The following is a 19,082-nucleotide window of genomic DNA, read 5'->3' on the forward strand; positions in this document are numbered from 1 at the left end:
CCATCTAAGTGTCGTATTATACATCCTGGCGCACTTGCCCAACGAGCCTTGATCAGCTGCGCTCCCAGCCAATCGTCCTGAACACCTCACCCATGGCGCCGAGAACGGTATCAACGATGGACTTGACGAATCCCTGCCGCTTGCTCTTGCCGGAAGAGTCCCGCAGGGGATCCTCGCTACCCATTGTTGGAAGAACATTGTCGCTCGCGGACAAGCTCACGAAGAGGGCGAAGGGGATCAGCCACACGCACAGGCCAAAGTATGAGGCGATCTCGGTAAAGCTTGGGATATCAGGCTGGTCGTGGTAGGAGTGCATGTTGGAGTACGATCTTTGCTGGGCAGCGGAGAAGTGGCGGAACCAGAGGTAGTGGTTGACAAGGACAAGGCCTAAAAGGCTGCTATTAGTCTGGAGCTTCCCAACCAAGCCGATGGATATCGTTGCACATACCGCAAGATGCGAGAAATAGAGGGTCCGTCAATCTGACAAAGGGGAACCGTCGCATGTTTCCGAGATAGACGACATGGGAGACAACGCCCATGAGGGTCAACTTGAAGGGGAACCCGTCGACAATGCACAGCAACAGCTGCAGGGCAATGACGGAGTAAATCAGCTTCGTGAGCAGGCGCTTCGCAAGCACGGTGTGCTCCTCGACGAGCTCCGAAAGATAGTACAGACCCGAAGCTATTCAAGGCGTGTCAGCGCGGGTTTCATTTGCACTTGTCCAAGGGAGGCCTGGGACTAAGACGAACCGATGGCCAGGGTCAAGAAACAGAAGCCCACGATGGAGCCGAGGTAGCCGACTAAAGGTAGAATCCACATGGCGACGTTGTTGAGTTGTGAGGGTCCGCAGGGCGTGGCATGAAGGAGATGGGATTCAAGACGAGAATGTGGCAACCGTCGGTGGACGACGGCGATGATGTATATTAATTACTTTTGAACCACGGAAGAGCTACCTTGTACCCGCAATGGCACCGGAGCTATGACGGTGGGCGGAGGGAGGGATTGGGGGCCACACAGCACGTCGGGTTTCTTTCGCAAGCGTGGCCTTTGCGCCGGGTTCTCGGGCAATGTCTTGATCCGTCACATACTGAAGGGAGACCCGATCCGAATCCGACCCCACCAGAGGCTGGAATCCTTATCGATAGCGAAGATAACACCTATCTTATCGATAACTAGCCGCCCCTCCCCCCCAGCTGCGAAATTTGAGGATTTCCCACGACACAAAATTCACCGCCCGATTTCCCGATGCGCCGGCGCGACGACAAAGTGTACGGATTCATAGAACGACAGGAGTCTTCCCATTTGCACAACCACGGCCAACCGCCAGCCAGAATCTGCCCATCATGTCGCGCCCTGAGGACACACTGTAAGCCGTTGTTCCTTCCCCTAAACCCCTCCACGGCAACGGAACCAACTGACATGTTCTCCCCCTCCCTCTCCTCAGCGCGGCCGACATTCACTACAATGACTCCGAAGCCCGCAAGTACACGACGAGCTCCCGTATTCAGAATATCCAGGCGTCCATGACCCGCCGCGCCCTCGAGCTCCTCGATCTCAAGCACCCCTCCCTCATCCTCGACGTCGGCTGCGGCAGCGGTCTGTCCGGCGAGATCCTCTCCGCCGAGGGCCCCGAGGATGGCGGGCCGCACACCTGGATCGGCATGGACGTCTCCCCCTCCATGCTCGACATCGCTCTGCAGCGCGACGTCGAGGGCGACCTACTCCTTGCCGACATTGGCCAGGGTGTGCCCTTCCGCGCTGGCTCCTTCGACGCCGCCATCAGCATCTCCGCCATTCAGTGGCTCTGCAACGCCGAGAGCAGCGACACCTCCCCTGAGGGCCGCCTCACCAGATTCTTCAATGGACTCTACGCCTCATTACGCAGGGGCGGCCGCGCCGTCTGTCAGTTCTACCCCAAGAACGACACCCAGCGCAACATGATCACCCAGGCCGCCGTCAAGGCCGGCTTCGGCGCCGGCCTCCTCGAGGACGACCCGGAGACAAAGAACGTCAAGATCTACCTCGTCCTCACCGTCGGCGGCACGGCCGAGGGCGGCCGCGGCGGCGACATCACCAACGTCGTGGAGGGCATGGACAACGTCGACGTCGAGGACGCGCGGAGGAAGGCCAATGCGCAGCAGAGCGGCAAGGGTGAGATCAAGAAGGGAAGCAAGGCGTGGATTGTCAAGAAGAAGGAGCAGATGGAAAGGAAAGGTAAGGTCGTTAAGTCTACCTCCAAGTATACCGGACGGAAACGCAGAATTGCCTTTTAAAGGAACAAAGACTCGGAACAGTGGATTGTGGGGTGGTACATGGCATGGCGTTACAGGGACCAAGGAAAACTTTGCTATTACTTTAGAGATTTAATGCGAATCAGATACCCTCAGTCGACCATTCGTTGACCCCTTACCTGGCATTGTATTGCAGTTGTCATTTCACCCTTTGTCAGGAAGACGCCTCTAGTAAGATGGTTGTGTATGTATATCTGCGTCACGGGACCGCGAGTCGAGAGTATACCTTGAGGAATCTCAAGGGTCGCTACACCAACCTCCATCAACAACATAACTACTACCTGTTATACCGCTTGCTTCGTCACTAGCCAGAAAAACAATCACCTTTGCCACGTCTTCCGGCACCAAATCACGTTGCAGACTCTGCGACCGCATCACCTCGGCGCGATACTCTGGTGTCAAGACCTCCTCCCTCTGCCTCTGGGTGGCGATGGCGCCCGGCATGACGCTGTTGATGCGGATGTTGAACGGGCCGACCTCTTTGCTCTGGGCGCGGGTGAGGCCCATGACCGCGGCCTTGCAGGCGCCGTAGACTGGCGTGGCTGGGTCAGGAATGCGCCACGTGATAGAGCCCAGGTTCACGATGCTGCCTCCGCCGGCCTGCTTCATCCCGGGAAGGACGGCCTGCGTCAGGAAGAAGACGTGCCTCAGGCTGGTGTTTATGTTCATGTCCCACGCCTCGGAGGTGACCTCTCCAGTGCTGAGTCTTGCCTTGTGGCCCGTGAGTGCCGCGTTGTTGACCAGGACATGGACTGTTCCGTACTTTTCGAGGATCTCGCTGGTTGTGGCTTGAACCTCGCTCAAGTTGGAAAGGTCGCAAAAGTAGAACACGGGTGCTTTGATGGTGTTGGGGTTGGCACCGGTCTCGCTGGCAAGTGACATGACATGTTGGATGGTTCTCTGCGCCAAGGCCCTGGCGATGTCGAGGAAGATGACTTGGCAGCCTTGAAGAGCGAAGCGCTCGACCGCGGCGGCTCCGATACCCTCCGCACCGCCGGTGATGAGCACAGTCTTGCCGTTCAGGCTAGGATAGATGGCCGAAGCTGCCGGCATGGTTTCGCGTCAAAAGATTGGCTGCCGGATGCGGGGAAACGTGTTGTAGACTGTCTGATACCGTTCGTAGGCAAAAATGGGGTGGGATATTCCCGGCCCTTATGTACTTGAAGTTTCCGAAACATTACTGCAGGGAGGTTGTTTGCCCTCTTAAACAGCCGCAGCGAAGTTGGGGTCAATACCCCTAACCCAATGTACTGAATGGTTGGCCAAAAGTATTGTTTCAATGTCGGGGATCTTCGGCCTTTCATCCGGGGTAAGCAATGAGGTTACACCGGTTCGTTGGTCATCCGATAACCAAGGAATTTACCTTGACACGACGTCGAACAATCGTCCGGACTACATGAATGGAATCCAATCCTTCCACTTTACCCAGGCTGCATGTGAATAGAATTACGGTATGAATACCTCTAGCGTGCTTTCTGTGCTTTTGTTCAGGAATCTTGTGTTTTTATTATGCTAAGAGTATTGAACATAATGCTTACACTGAGTTTTCCTACTGTATTCCAAGATCGTCGTGTCCCTGTGCAAGCCTCCCAGAACCCCCGCCCCCCCCCCCCCCCACAGCTCTGTATCTCCGTATAAAATCGAGGTGCAAGATCACAGAGATTCAAGCTCGGAAACTTGGAAGCGTACCTGTTGGATGTTCGTTTTATAGATGTACCTCCTATCCTCCAGCTCTTGCATGAGATGGGACACCATAGCTTGGCGTGGACTATGCGTTAACATGAAAGTTGTTCCGAAGAAAGAGAACAGCCACCCAAATTGAGTTCGATCGCCTTATAGACCGTAGACTCTGACCAAGAACTCCCTTATAGGTGTATAGAGAGAATGGTTTCTCACACCGCATACTTCATCTCAAATACCCGAACCTATCTGTCTTTTCTCACATGGCTATTGGCTATTATTTCTTTGTCACACAATAACAGGTGTCAAGAGTGCCTCTGATTTGCTAACCAGACCGGAGAGATAGATCGATGGGTATCATTATCCGATCAGAGAGGCATGATCCCAATTCCCGGATCCACTTCGGCTAGCAAGTCCCAGCGCGGGGATTCAGTCAAAGAAGCGTACACCGTCCAGCCCCATATTTGCTGCGTTTATCATCAAGCCCCCCCAAATGAGGTAGATCGATCTAACTTGGTTTGCCTGGTATGAGGAAATTACGTTATGTATGACCCGATAGAGATCGCTTCTGGCCGGTGTTAAAACCCAATTGCTCTATACAATGCCAAGAGTCCAGTCACATATACTATCTTCTAATGCAGGTGATGGCGTGTGATAATGGGCAATTTGGAGTAGCGTGCCCAAAGGTGTCTCGGGAAGTGAGGATGCATCAATACGAACAACCAGGCTAAATGCAACAACACATCGTCAAGTTTTTGTGCCAAAAATCTCGTCATACTTTTCTCAACCTGGCACAAGCCGTTTCAATTGATGGAACTTTGATATGTGTAAGATGACTTTTCGTTGATGAAATAATCAATAATTGATATTTAGAACATTTCCCCTCGTGATCATACAGGTGTGCAAGGCAGGCACCCTCTCACAGTCGTGAACTTATTTTTAGGGGAGGAACCACCGCACGATGCAGATTTCAACTGTTCATTTGCAGCATATTGGGTTATGTCAAGTGGTTCTTTAAGATACAACATAGAACGTTCTGTTGACTTGAATTATGGAGTGCACGTGAAAGCGGCGTTACCATCAATATTCCTCTTTGCGGGGTGAGCCCTTGCCCCCTTCGCACGGGCCTCGGTACTTGTCAGCCCACGCACGATTCGGTTGCCTCTTTGGGCGAGGAACGTCACCTTCGAAAAAGCCATACACCTTTCCGGCTACCCGTTTCCATGTTTTGTCTGAAGGCGGCGCTCCCTACGGGGCATGGCGCGGATAATTGGTGAATATAAGGTACAGATAGCGCGTCTGGTCCCCCCACAACGCGCTGCATCGTTCATTTTCCAACAACCGGCCCCGTATTTCACGATTCAACTACACCGCGCTTCTAAGCTTCGCATTGGTCGATAGCATCGCTGTGTAAGCACTCTATTGTCCTAAGCTTGGAATTGTTGTGGGTCTCTTGGTCTGCCGTAACGAGAGTCAACATGGCGCCCAACGATATCACCCCTGTTCCAGCACCGTGGAAGCTCAAGGGCGACATCTACCTCTTCAGCTTCTGGGTCTCCGGACCGCAGGCAGTGCACCCGCCCACCATCACTTACTCCCCGCTCGAAGCGAACTCGTCCTTCATCCGCCCGGAAGGCAGCAGGCCGCTGGGCGGAATCAGCATGATCCAGATTATCCGATATACCGAGAGTCCTGTTGGTCCATATGACGAATTGATTCTGTGCCCGGGCTTTCATGAGTATACCGTCGAGGAGAATGGAAAACGCATCAAGAAAAAGAACGCAAGAATCACACGAATATACGTTTCTCAAAAGTACACCTGCTGGAATGGCCGGAAGAGTGAGTCGCAGTGATTCTGAGACGAAGAGGTTAGCCTAACCAGCGCACGCTGCTGACATCGAACACCAGACTGGAATATTCCAAAGCATCTCGCCGCCTTCGACTGGAAGACGAACGCGGACGGCAGCACAAGCGTCAAGGTCTTCCCCCATGACACGTCGGGTGACGTCAAGGAAGCATCCGCGAGCGCCACTCCGCTGTTCCAAGCAACCTTTAAGCCCATCCCATACGTCCCATCGTTCCCTCTCTCGCTTGGTATCTTCAAGTACATGGGTGTGGACCCGACCCTCGTTCAGCCTCCGCTTCCAGAGGGTGACGGCAGTCAAGGTGAGTTGCCTGGGACAGATCGATGGTGCAGCATATCGCCCGGTCAGAGCTGCAGAAGGGCGAGCCTGGGATGGTTCGACATTCGGCAAGCAGACGAAAAAGGGAATCTCGTTGGCGAGCACGAGAACTTCTGGCCGGGTCTCGGGCGTTGGCAGATCGGGCTGAAGATGGAGAACTCAGACGTGACTTTTGCTGAGCCGAAACACTGGAATGCCCCCAGGTCTGTTTTATAGCCGACTGCAGTTTCTCGTTGTAGTATTGAGACTTTCTCGAGCGAAACGTTAACAGAACGGGGATGTTGTGTATGATTGAGTGAAGCCAGCCATAGTTGTATGTTTGTGGGCCCGCTTTCTTGCCCAAGTACCTCATTCTTATTCGTGACATTGTACTTGGTATGTATACAATTCCCACGCATTTTTCGATGCAAAGTTAGCTCTCTCATTCTTCGCCATCAACTACGATCAAGAAATTGATGTATTGTTTATAGTTGCGAGATCGACAGCTCGAAGAATTTCGGTATGAGTTAATTTAATCCTTCAAGTAACTCATCATCAAGCACTGATCTGAATGCCGAAGCTTGCGATCTAGTCGTATTGATAACTATATAGTTTTAAGTCTCATATAGCTGTATACTAGATGTATCGCAAAGGAACTCGCCAGATAATGCCGCTCTGTGGTTCAGGTGCAGCCAGATCACCCGCTGCCCTTCGGTTGCGCAACTTAGTTGAGCTAGGAATGTGGGTAAGCCAGGCACATTCGCAGAAGACTAGTGCCCAAACGAAGCCATTAGCCGAATAGGGGTCTATTACATAATTATGTTGTCTGCGTAGCTATTTTAGCCTACTGGCTGAGATAACGTCCACATAGTTACCGTGAGAACGCCAGCAGCCGGCCAGGCCGGCTGACCGGATAGTCGGCACCGTCGGGCTAGCACTTGAAGCCCAGGCTGCCTGACCAAGAATACATACAGATCGCTTAAATCTCTGTTGCCTGTGGGTTTATGTCTTAGTCGTTGTGTCCCTCGATTCTTAACCCCTCCTTTTCATCATGTCAGCTCCTAGCATTCTTCCTCGCAGACCTCGATTTGTCCACTTCGCACGAAGCTATTGGCATTTGGGCGCCAGCATAATCCTCTCTCTTGGTTGACCCGTGTTTATATTGTCAAAGTCTTTCACCACTTTTGACGATTGAACTGTGTCATGGAATCCTGCGGCACCTGTCGCGACTTTTTCTATCACACGTTGAGGCCTCGTGAGTTTACAGGCATATATCTAGGCTATGTGTGCAATCCAGATGAGCGAAGAGGTATACGAGAGTCGGAAAAGGACTGTCGGCTATGCCGAAAGATATATCATTTCCTGAACGCCCACTATAAATCAGCACTCGACCTCCCAGACTCAAACGATTCATCGTTTGAGATTCGGGTGGCTTTAGGAAAGAGCAGACTGCATGGTGAAGAGAACCGTATGTCACTCGTCGATTTCTATTGTGATCCATTTGGTCATGGAGGATGCGGCTTGGAATTTTCAATTTGGGCGGACGAAGGTGCGCTTGCCACATTGGTGTTATTGGCATAGATGCATGTTGTCTGACTGGTGTGAAAGATCCCTCGGAACCCGAACTCAGTTCTAGTCCGATTACAACAGAAACACCGACGCTCAGCCCCTTCGTCGGCTGGCCTCCAATACTTCAGGGAAGCCCAGAAGAACCAAGCGGCCTTGTACGGATGTTCCTGCACAACTGCCTGGATCACCATGAGTCGTGCCGACTCAGCCAGCCAGAAGGGGAATTAGAATTTCCCTCTCGAGGTCTATCCATCAAGGATGACGCCGGTGGCATCTCATGAAGATTCTGATGGCCCCTTCGAAGAAAGTGTCGTTAAAGACGGTGATGATAACACATCCGTTGAAGCAAGCGAATGCGGACGCGCCGACTGCGGGCATGGGGATACTGTAAGATTTTGCTCCTACATTTGGCGTATACTACGGCATTGCGGCTGATTTGAATAGGACGCTTGTGTGGATATCTCTGAAGCCGCACGGTCTGAGGAAGTTCACTGGGCGTTGCTTCTTCAGCCAGTCGATGACACATTGACGAGGTAAATACGGGTCGGAATGGCTCTATTATGGCCGCGAGCATTAAAGACAGGAGAAGGCGAGACCACAGAGTTCGAGATCGTTTGACGTGTACTGTAGGAAGGCTTTGGTATCCAAATCTGCTAAACTTCTCATCATTTTAGTGTTCTTTCTCAAGTGAGAAATCACTTACTCTCTGAATCTCTTAGCTCATTACTATTGCAATTTGACTTGGTGACTTGCTTTCGGCGGAGGCCAACAAAGTAAGAATTCGCACACCGTACCAAGACGATATTGTGGAAGCCCCAAGTCTGATGTTCCGCAGGTGTGTAACACAACCTATCATTATCTATACTACGGAATGGCTCCAACGGATATATATGCAGGAAAAGTATAACCGGTCACTGATTGGTTATCGTCACGTCTCACGATTCTTGGCTGTCCTTCCAACGATTGGCTACCAAACGAGGTCAGCTTTGCAGTAGACTCAACAAATAGATTTCAGCCACATTCGAGATTCTGAGGCGACTAGTGCAGCAGTGCGGCTGCCGATGGTGAGTTAAGGGTAAGCTGGCAGCCGTAAGGGAACTTAGGCAGCACACTTTCTGCCTGATCTTATGCATGGTCTCCCTGTTTGCCTCACAAACGGCCTTTCATAAGAGCAAGGCTAAACCCAATCGCTCGCACGAAACATAATAGTCACCATTTACCACACCAAGAACACAGTCATGAGTGACATCCTTAGGCTCACTAAAGCGTCCTTTCTCTCTGGCGGCGGAGATCCAACATCTCAAGGGTTCCACCAATTTCTGGATCGCACTGCGCCGGGCTTCGGAACGCTGTCTAAATTCTTTTCGACATGGCTCAGACTTGATCTCACCACGATAGTTCTTCTCATCTCTTTCGGCGGAGACATCCCGAGGGCTTTGACCGGCCTTCAAAACCTGGGAACCCAAATCTACTGGTGGATAACGCGGTTCTTCACCGCCTCTATCTCTATAGGGGCCAATGACAAGCTCAATAGAGAGGTTCTGAACTGGTTGGGTGCTCATGTTCTCACCAGGCAAGGGACTCGCGTCTTGACCGCACGGACCGAGGTAATCCAGAACGAGGCATGGTACTATCGAAAGCCAGTCGAGCGTGATGACCTTCATCACGAGAAGAGGGTTCCCGTTCAGTACCTACCGACTTTTGGTACGACCTGGTTCGTGTATGAAGGGGGTTTTTTCATGGTACGACGAGTATCTACCAGGACTAACCGCTCTGTTTACACCGGCATTCCTGACGAATACTCCGCTGCCCCCGAAGGCGATGAGCCGTTGGTGGTCCTACGACTCGGGCGTTCCATCCAACCAGTCAAGGACTTTCTCAATAACTGTCGAGACTTCGCGGACAGGCAGCGCGAAGCTTTCATTACAGTCAGAGCGACAAAGAATCAATACAACCAGGAATCCTGGGACACGACCATTCTTCGCCCGATAAGGCCACTGGAGACTGTGCATTTTGATGAGAAGACAAAGACGGAACTCGTACTCGATATAGAAATGTATCTTAACCAGAAGACGCGGAAGTTTTACACCGAAAGAGGTATTCCCTACAGAAGAGGCTACCTCTTCCACGGACCACCAGGCACGGGCAAGACGTCTTTGTCTCTCGCCCTTGCGAGCTACTTCAACCTTGAACTTTACCTACTTCATATCCCAAGTATCAGAGACGATAATGACTTGGAGAATCTCTTCGCAGCACTTCCACCGAAGTGCATTGTGCTGCTAGAAGATATCGACGCAATCGGATTACAGCACCGGAAGAAGTTCGACCCAGAGGATACTGCATCTGACGACAGCGACAGCGACAGTGACAAGGAGAGTGCAAGGTCCTTCGGAAGGTGTCGCTGCACTCTGTCGGGACTCTTGAATGTCTTGGACGGGGTCGCGTCTCAGGAGGGTCGAATCGTCTTGATGACCTCCAACGTGGCTCACAAACTTGATAGAGCCTTGGTTAGACCTGGCCGGATTGACAGAATGATATATTTAGGAAATATTTCACGACATAGTGCCAAGGGCATGTTTGAGCGCATGTACCGGCCATATGTATCGAACGAAAACACTTTTAGTGAGAAGGGTGTTGAGTATCCAGAGAACCATGTAGATAATATCGGCCAACTCGCGGAAAGGTTCAGCAGCCAGATACCGGACGACGTTTTCACGCCAGCACAACTACAAGGCTACTTGCTTCATCACCGGAACTCGCCCGAGAAAGCGACTGATTGCATCTCGAGTTGGATTGTTCAGGAGAAGGTGATTATGGATGAAGCAGAAAAGCACAAGAGAGCGTCAGCGGAGCGTAAAGCGAAAAAGAAGAAGGCGTTGAAGAGACTGAAGGCACTTAAAGCTCTGGCTTTGGATGCAGAAAAAGAAGGCGACAATAAGGAGGATGCAGCCACGCCAAAAGTCGCTCAGGTTGAAGAAGTGCCCAAAAAGGGAGCTTACAACCAGAGCGATAAGAGCCAGGGCACCGTAAATGGCACCAAAGACGCGGAATATGTGCTGGACGGCGAAATCAATCAAAGGGAAGTTGAAAAAACAGAGGAATAACGAACCTTCGATCAAGCGCTAGGGAGCATCTTTGAGGGTATGTTGGGTTGAGCAGACAAGTTAGCGGGAACAACCTGCATCGACTAGAGACAGGTAGTCACTAACATGACATGTAGACAAACTATATTCTGAGGCGAAATCATGAGCAAATAGCGAAAGAGAACCAATAAGGAGAATCAGGTGAAATCTCTGAAAGCGCAGCATCTGTACGGGTGCTAAGATTAGTGGTTAAAAGAGTCATTCTTTTAGAAGGAACAAGGCTCTACAATATTCTCAGCACTTATTATTCTCATCATCCAGTAGACTTAGAGCAGTCCACACCAAGTTACATATTGAAATTAAACATCATATCTAGTACTGAACACAAGAGAAGGCTTTTGGTAGAAATATAATACTATGAAGATATCCGGGCATCTCGCTACTCCATTGACTAATTTCGCAGCTGAAAATCCACCAACAAAGTCTGACCCTAACCATGAAGGTCATGAACACATTTTAGACAGCAAGGTCTTATAAACCTGACGTGGGTCTACCTGTTACTGCCTCATTCAACAATCTCACCATGTATTAAAATACACGTAAGTACACTCCTTCGAAATTACAGCCCAGTCCCTGCCAACTTACAGTCACAATTCCAATGGCAATGCTAGTCAAGTAAGTAACCGGCACCGGGAAACGCTGCGCTTGAGGGATGATGAAACTGAACTTACTTGTAGCATCCTCTAACGTTTGCTTATTCAACATAGTAGCTCGTCGCGAGCGATACACTGCAAACCCCGCCTGTTCCATATGGGCTGAGAAGACTTAGGTCATATTTCCGGAATTGGACTCATTCACAGTTTTAATTGGGCTGCGTACGACGGAGCTCACGTTAAGACCAACTACACCAACATCAATAGAACCCAATTCTCTTATAACGCTGCAGTGCTTGTGCAAGGCGCCGCATTGCTAGACAACATTGTTCGTCTCGCTAGTTCTACTAGCTCTGGATGCGTGACCAAACGTCAGTAGCCGAATTGAACCCCGACCGACGGTTCTGATCTCCGGCGTGAGAGAACTGAGAAGCTAGTTGGTTTCATTTTAACGATCTTCTTCGCCAATGGAACTGCGTACAAAATTGCTTGCCAGATTAAGAAAGGGCTCTACCATTGTATGCTGTCTGATACAAGTATGGTTGGCTGTCATCTGCCATCCAACTAGCCCATTCGTTGCGAATAAGGTGCCGCCTGTGTTGAGAAGCTCTGCTAAAGCCGCAGTGAAGCAGTGCAACGCCGAAAAGTCAAGTCTCGCTAACCGGTGCGGAATCTGCTAGGCCGATAGGGTATCTTATGATCCGCAGACCAACGATAACACCAATAACATCATAGGCGCTGGCGAAGCGGTCAATGTACTTAATGCGGTTTCAAATCTGCTCATTGCCAACGCCTCGGCACAGGTGACCGAAACAAGCAGTAAATGGAGGTGGCCAGGACATCTAACCTAGCGGCATCTCAGATACAGCTGCGCCCACAGTTACAGCCGCTCCCTCGGGTGCTGATAGTCTCGGGGTGGATATTGAAATGCCTTTGTTGGTCGGTCCTTTGATGAGGTTAGGATGGGCCGCATAGGCACTAGCTTGAACTGATAAGTGCGATTTATTTGCATTACCTTCAACATTCAGAAACGTTGCTTGGGCACCTCAACCTGACTCGCATCCTTAGCAAAGTTCACACAGGATATGGGTACAAAGGTTGCAAAGTTGGCCGCACTGAGTGTGAATGATGACGGGCAATGATGGCAATGCCATCAGAGATAAGGAATTCATTACTGCATCACACCTTTGCGCCCCTGATCCATTTCATGACTAGCAAACTGTCCATCCCTAAACTTCCAAGTTAAAATATATATAGACATAAGAAATTGTCACAGTCGTTGAGCAGAAGCTAGCAAATCTCATCTGCGTGTTCTCCTGGCCTGTCCCGCAAAGCCCAAATATTCCTGGGTATCATGAAGAACAATCCCCGAATCTTCCTCGTGCTCTATGAGGTATCTCGGCATCGTTGCTGACCCCATCCCTATGAGTGTGTTGTGAATGTCTTTCGGATTGATAGTGTTCTTGGAGTAGTGGCCTTGAGCTGGGTAGTCGATGGGGAAGCCCTGGTCAGCGTCCAAGGTGTATGATTGATAGTCAGAGGGCACAGTGGAAACTACGTCAAACACAGGCTCGAAACCTTCGATATAAGATGAGCTGGCTAGCTCATCAAAGTCATCTAGTGCCCCGGAATGAACGTAGCTCTGGTACTCCGACTGAAGTTGCATGTCGGTGTAATCGCTGTCCACTGGCCGACTGCTTGCGCGGGTTTTGCGTGGTACGTTTGATGTCAGATCAGCTGTTGCCGTGCTTGCGTGTTGTGTTGATCCGGTTGCCAAAGACATGTTGCCCATGCCCCAGTTCTGGTCCTGGTAGCCAGATTGCTGATAAGTATGTTGTGAGCTGTAGCTGTTGCCATTTCCAATAGTCCGACTGTAGACACCGGAGCTAGTCGATGGATAGGCGCTTGAAGCGTCCGTTGAAGATGATGCACTGGGACTTGACCCGGAGAACCGTCGATATCCTCGTGACCTGTCCGAATCGGCATCGCTTCCATCAGAGTCATAATGGGTGTTATATCCCCTCTCCCACCTGTCAACGGCTTTCTCCATGGCGTCGAACATGAGCTGTGTCGGTAGGAGACAGGGAGAATAGGCGTCGTGGTCTTTATGTTATCGTTAGCGCCACACCCTTTAGTCCAGGAACTCAGCGATCGACCTACAGATTTCGACCTTTTTCGCCCATTCCTCGTGGCCCGGGTAAAGCTTCATGAGAAGCTTGTGACGGTACTTGTAGTCTAGCGATTGTCCGCTGGCTCTTACAGACAGATTGTCCAAGACTCGCTGCTGACTTTCCGACAGGAGTGGGGGTTCGTGAGGCGACCACACTTTCGTGCAATTGCGCGAGTGCGACGACTTGGACTCCGCCGGCTTTGAGCTAAAGCGGACTCCACAGTTGTGGCACTGCTTGTCGGTTCTCAAGTGGACTCTTTTGATATGCTCGCTGGAGTGTGTCAGTCCTGAGCCTTGAATATTTGATCAGAATCTTTCGGCTTACATCAGCTTGCCGATTCCACCCTTGATGTTCCCATCGGTGCATGAGTTCCGGACATGGGTAAAAGCAGCCGGATTCCTGATGAAAAGGGGGCAAGCCAGATTGACACTTTTCTCGTCGATATTGTCTTGACATTGAGGGCGGTTCAGGGGTAATCCCATTTCTCTTCTCAGTTCTGTCATCAAGAAGTCCTTCATGCTGGACCAACCCATTGGCGACTGCGGTGTGGGTTGCTGCATAACCTCAACAGGCACATTCGTTGTAAGCTTTGGTCGTTTGGCATCCAAGACTTGGCTTGCTTTGCCATGAGTGGCTGATTCACGGCTTCGCTGCCGGACTCGTTTGCTGCTCTCGCCCATGATTACTGATGATAATATTATTTGGTTGAAACCCCAAAAGCTGCGAGATTCTCGGTAACTTCTTCTCCGATTTGATAAATATGCTGGACACGGTGCTCTGTGACTTTGGCCTCGGTCCTAAGTTTGATGAGGTTGGCGGGAAACGTGGCTTGCTGTTCCCGAACCCAGGCTTCTGTAAGCCGGTTGTTTGATGCAATGTACTTTGGGTCGCTGTTAACAACCGAGCTGAGTGAAAATGAAGGCTGTTGTTGCCGAGTATAATGACCCTGCGATCTCGTAGATCTGCTCTCAGACGAACTAACAGTCAGCTCAGTTCAAGACTCTAGCGCTCTGTGGCCCCGTGTTGGGCCGGCTTACACCCGATTGGGTAACTTGCCTCTTTGGCGTGTTGTTGAGCACCATTCGGTTCAAGTCAGGTAGACATGAAGAGTGGCCATCAACCGGAATGTCACAGAAAGACCGTACAAACAGTGATATAAGGAGCGATAAAAGACTACGGAATACTCAACAGAGACAGAGAGGTAATATCGGGATGGGAAGGAAAGAGAGAGCGCGATCCATGGCTCGACGGGGCAGCTTGCGACTAAGAAGCAATCTTCGATCGCAATTGCGATCAGGGCATCCCGGCCCCGTCCGCCACCGTCAACAAGCGGATTTTGTCGCAATTAGGAATGGGGAAAAAATCCAGCATTCGAATAGACGGTATCTAAAGGCTATGGTTCAAGAAAGACGAAATTGGATGCACTTCCAGACTTTTAAGAGCACCGAATGGCCTCACAACGAGTGAGGGCAATCAATGTCTTAGCAGTAGCGCACGAAAGCTTAGGATAGTTGCCTCGAAAGAGCCACTGGCTTACGCTATGTCTGAGCTTACAAGAACTATTCAGTGGCTATTTCAGATAGTCTCTTAATGATTGGGATTGATTCATTCCGATAAGTTGTTCAGTGTTGAGTGTCGAGACAAGGTCTCGACCAAATCTGCCTGGGGAGGCACCATGCCCAGACTAACCGGTTGCATCCACGAGTCCAGGTAATTGAACAGGTACCACTCTTATTATCTAGCCACGAGATACCCCTAGACTAGCTCCTAGGTTCCTTAAACCCAGTGCTTCTATGGACATAGCTTCGGAGATTTAACTTAGTGGCGCTTGGCTCATCCAGGGACCGGGAGTTTGGAACGCTTTCACCCACACCACCGGCGCCTTTTGTTGCATCACAAGCCTTGAGAGACGAACCATACACCCACTCACCGCCAGTATTAGAGTTTTTGTGCTAGATGCTCAATGGATGAATCTTCTTCAGGTGGGACTGTCGATGGATGCTAGTTCCGAGCCTGTGGTCTCGTGACCAGGGACTCATGCGGGCGATCTAAGACAAAACAGGCCGTAACAAGGGTGTGTGGATGACATTGCAAGGAGCAGTTGCACTGATCCTGGAGATGAGAGGGTTTACAGACTCCCACGTTTCGGAAGAATAGCGGTCAGAAATCGCATTCGTTGATGAGGCCTTGTAAAAGTTTGCGCAAAGCGGCAAAATAAGAGTCGGCATATCGCTTAACCTTTGCCAGAAGCTCAAGAATATGGGGGGTTTCTGACAATGGGTATATTTTCTTATTTTTACACATGCGGTCATGATCGGTTGTCCTTCATTCAAATATGGCACGGCTTCTCACGATATGGCAAGCATCCACTGCTTTTGATCTGATCCACTAAACGGCTGATCTGAACCACGCTGAGTCATCTGCAAGCACGCTACATTATAGCGATCGGTTCCAAGTCGTCGGCATTGTTGCTGAAGGGACGGAGTACTGAGATCATATTTATAGAGGAACATAGTCGTTTACTAATTGCACAGAATAGGACGAATGCCCTGCTCAAGCATGCGCGCATCACATCGGATTACATATCATTCGTTCTGATAAGTTAATATGCAACAGCAATGCCTTATTCTTAGCTGTGAAGAGGAATCGTTAGATCACCCAGCAGATGAATTGTTTCATCTACAAGATACAATAAGCTATGGGTATCTATCCTCATGTTTCAACACTGCTCGTAAGTGGGTTGAATTGATGAGTGAAACAGCGGAAATGCTGCATAGAAGCCTCAAAGACAGGCAACGACATGCCTCCGGATGTTGACAGGGCAGAAATACCTACCTAAGTGGTGCGGGCTTTCTCAAGTGCACCTCGTCGCCGCAGCATTTTAGAGCCACCTTGGGGATCGGGCTTCAGATTCGGGTTTTTACGATGCCAAAGCGCACAGGACGACGAGCAGGGGTGAAGAGCCAGGTATCTTGAGGCGAGGATGAAAGACAGCTGGACAACGGCATTGTGATAGTGCTTAGTCAGCCATCTTCTGCATCAATAATACACCCTGGTCAACAGTTCCGGGTCGCTGGAGCTGTTCGGCCGACCACACGAACCAGTGGGCATGTTGGGCGTCTAGAGCATTGATCAGTCCAACAAGGTGTTCTGGTTGGACCAGAAATGCTAGGCGGCTGCACAACACAACGTGACATAGGAGAACAAGGGGTGAAGCTTGCTTCTCCCGCCAACGGATCATAAAGGTGCCGTTCATGCTGAAAAGCCAACGCATGACGATGTCGATCTATCCTGGACACGCATCTCGGGGTCAGGCGGTCTCAAATGCCACCCTAAAGCAGTCCTTCAACAAACTGAACGACTCCATAAACGTTCTGCGTCCAAGATCATGGGCGGTGGCCACCAGATCGAAGAGTCTTTCAAGTCGCTCCTCCCATTCCACCATCTTATGTACGGGGTAAGGTAGCGGAGGGCAATGCGTTGAGGTGTTCGTAGGCTACAGCGTTGTCAACCACCTAGCTAAGATAGTCGGGAAGCCCATAATGCGAAAGATACCACGAACGCTACCCATGAGCCCCCGCCAAGGGACCTCGCCATCCTCCACATTGAATAAGAAAGAGGTGCCCCGGGCTTGGCTTCATCGCACATGTCGAGGGACAGACGAGGATAGTGGTATGGTATAGGTATTAACAGTTGATCTTGATCAGCTGTGGGATGAGGTTGGTCCTTGCCAGCAACGCGCTTGTTAAGTGTCGCTCTGCAAAAGTCTCGTAATGATCGGACTGTGCTAGTCGAAGCCTCGCAAGGTGCTGATCTGAGATCGTAAGAAGCATCGCCATGCGTAATGGCTGGATGGCACATGGAATGGTGATTTAGAATGTCGAGGCTACTAGCATTAGCCAGCGATGGCAACGCCGGTTCGGTCAGTGGCAGAGCCAATACGCGCGGTGTCTTGGCCGCATCGGAGTCGGACGTATCCGGGGTCGTTGGCTTCTGAACGGAATCCCAGTTCTTCTGGGGGCGGCCCCATTCTCTCGGCAGTGTCGCCAATGACGATGCGGTAGGGAATGGCGCAGTCGGGTTCGTCGGCGAAGGGAGAGGGAGTTGCAGTGCATCGAGAGCCTTGGAGAGTTGCCGCACTCGGGTTTCGCCTCATCGCACTATGAGAAAAGTCCCGTTAGCATTACACTGGACTGGGAAAAGAGCTTGAAGGCATACAAAGGGGGTGTCGACGAAGCCCGGCCTGGTAAGAGGGCCGAAGATACCAGCATTGGGTTTGTCAATATCTTTCGACACATTGAGAAGAAGGTAGGGTAGTGGGTCCGGAATTCTGCGAGTCTTGGGACCTTCCCCGCCCATGGGCCCAGCTTTTCGGTCGCACGATTTTTCGCATCGTAGTGTACATCTGAAAATTCCTTGATTGGTCAACGATCCTTGCCGATCCTCCAACTCGTTCATAGACTACGGGTCTAGAGACCCTGGAAACGTCTGGTCAACCGTAGCGCGATTTCATAGAGCAATTTGAAGACTAAACTTCTAACCTCCGTTAGCAAGGAGTTTGTGTCGAGCTGTTGCCTTCATACCATTCGAAATTTGTCTCAGCGTATTGAGGTCCAGTCAGGATGTACTATTGACATAGTTCCATCTATCCCCTCCCCATTCAAGTCAGGAGAAAAACTCGGCAAAATAGGTAAGGTTAAATATATTAGTGAAATATATATGTAACCGTACAATTCATTATCAATACAAACAGGGCATAGGCATCTATCAAGCCAATCTGGCGGGGTATCTGGCGGTTCTCTGCTCCGTTACATCCGTGTTTTCGTGCTAGAGACACCTCTCAAGCCCAACTCAATATCTGCGTTGGCTCCTCTCCAGTTGGTGAAACAAGAGATCTGTCCAAAGGGTAAGTCTTGCTTGATTAATACTTTTGGTTATGCTAGTAATACTTACAGAACACTGAGGAATCTGTGAGAAAAGCGCCATCTGTGAAGTTGCCATATTGACACTACTCTAGGCGAGTACAGCCCCAGCTGCCAATGGCAGTAGCCCGAGAGACCATCTCAGATAGCTCTTCATTGCAATCTGGAGAAGAAGCAGGAGCAAGAGATCAATGGATTCTTGACAGAATGGAAAATGCCATTCGGCCGGTTGGTTCGCTCTGGGGAGCGCGGGAATGGTTCGCTGATATGGATATCAGCATCGTTCGGAAGTGCGACACCGGAGTCCGAAGACGAGTTGCTGAGCTATTGGACTGGTATAGTGATTTCTCACATTTTTGGGGCGTATCTGACACCTAGGCCCGAGATTCGAAGGAGACTGAGGAACCCCGCCGCCGTTGGACACTGGCTAGTCTACTTCCGACTGGTTTGTCACGTACTTGAACCCTGATTGTCCGTTATCCGCGCTCTTGGAACACGCCTCATGAACGCCACGCATGCATGCGCTTTGATTCACTCCACGCGGGCATTA

At 50.7% G+C, this 19,082-nt stretch overlaps 7 protein-coding genes across 7 annotated transcripts; 3 read left to right on the plus strand and 4 right to left on the minus strand.

Moving 5' to 3' along the window:
* Nucleotides 1-30: 30 nt before the first annotated feature.
* Nucleotides 31-1,049, minus strand: LY79DRAFT_102314 (transmembrane adaptor Erv26). The gene is made up of 3 exons (XM_060550634.1): nucleotides 751-1,049; nucleotides 449-682; nucleotides 31-387 (listed from the first exon to the last, which is right to left on the minus strand). Exons 1-3 carry the CDS (start codon nucleotides 818-820, stop codon nucleotides 53-55), a joined length of 639 nt encoding a protein of 212 aa, XP_060416610.1. The 5' UTR covers nucleotides 821-1,049; the 3' UTR covers nucleotides 31-52.
* A 171-nt stretch (nucleotides 1,050-1,220) lies between these two features.
* On the plus strand, nucleotides 1,221-2,404 carry LY79DRAFT_546848 (methyltransferase domain-containing protein). The gene is made up of 2 exons (XM_060557270.1): nucleotides 1,221-1,367; nucleotides 1,446-2,404. Exons 1-2 carry the CDS (start codon nucleotides 1,345-1,347, stop codon nucleotides 2,272-2,274), a joined length of 852 nt encoding a protein of 283 aa, XP_060416611.1. The 5' UTR covers nucleotides 1,221-1,344; the 3' UTR covers nucleotides 2,275-2,404.
* On the minus strand, nucleotides 2,405-3,589 carry LY79DRAFT_546849 (short chain dehydrogenase). Its single transcript, XM_060557271.1, has one exon. It carries the CDS (start codon nucleotides 3,343-3,345, stop codon nucleotides 2,530-2,532), a length of 816 nt encoding a protein of 271 aa, XP_060416612.1. The 5' UTR covers nucleotides 3,346-3,589; the 3' UTR covers nucleotides 2,405-2,529.
* Nucleotides 3,590-5,156: 1,567 nt separating this feature from the next.
* LY79DRAFT_602950 (uncharacterized protein) lies at nucleotides 5,157-6,809 on the plus strand. Its single transcript, XM_060561859.1, has 2 exons — nucleotides 5,157-5,811; nucleotides 5,881-6,809. Exons 1-2 carry the CDS (start codon nucleotides 5,451-5,453, stop codon nucleotides 6,369-6,371), a joined length of 852 nt encoding a protein of 283 aa, XP_060416613.1. The 5' UTR covers nucleotides 5,157-5,450; the 3' UTR covers nucleotides 6,372-6,809.
* A 1,958-nt stretch (nucleotides 6,810-8,767) lies between these two features.
* On the plus strand, nucleotides 8,768-11,181 carry LY79DRAFT_546860 (P-loop containing nucleoside triphosphate hydrolase protein). Its single transcript, XM_060557272.1, has 2 exons — nucleotides 8,768-10,844; nucleotides 10,924-11,181. Exon 1 carries the CDS (start codon nucleotides 8,942-8,944, stop codon nucleotides 10,805-10,807), a length of 1,866 nt encoding a protein of 621 aa, XP_060416614.1. The 5' UTR covers nucleotides 8,768-8,941; the 3' UTR covers nucleotides 10,808-10,844; nucleotides 10,924-11,181.
* A 1,558-nt stretch (nucleotides 11,182-12,739) lies between these two features.
* Nucleotides 12,740-14,290, minus strand: LY79DRAFT_510770 (uncharacterized protein; the record flags this gene model as incomplete). Its single annotated transcript, XM_060554192.1, has 3 exons — nucleotides 12,740-13,542; nucleotides 13,600-13,880; nucleotides 13,935-14,290. 3 exons carry the CDS (start codon nucleotides 14,288-14,290, stop codon nucleotides 12,740-12,742), a joined length of 1,440 nt encoding a protein of 479 aa, XP_060416615.1.
* A 17-nt stretch (nucleotides 14,291-14,307) lies between these two features.
* LY79DRAFT_588583 (uncharacterized protein) lies at nucleotides 14,308-14,692 on the minus strand (the record flags this gene model as incomplete). Its single annotated transcript, XM_060560932.1, has 2 exons — nucleotides 14,308-14,575; nucleotides 14,667-14,692. 2 exons carry the CDS (start codon nucleotides 14,690-14,692, stop codon nucleotides 14,308-14,310), a joined length of 294 nt encoding a protein of 97 aa, XP_060416616.1.
* Between the last annotated feature and the right edge of the window lie 4,390 nt (nucleotides 14,693-19,082).

Source organism: Colletotrichum navitas (genome assembly GCF_030913465.1).
Source record: "Colletotrichum navitas strain CBS 125086 chromosome Unknown LY79scaffold_15, whole genome shotgun sequence".
Taxonomy (NCBI): domain Eukaryota; kingdom Fungi; phylum Ascomycota; class Sordariomycetes; order Glomerellales; family Glomerellaceae; genus Colletotrichum; species Colletotrichum navitas.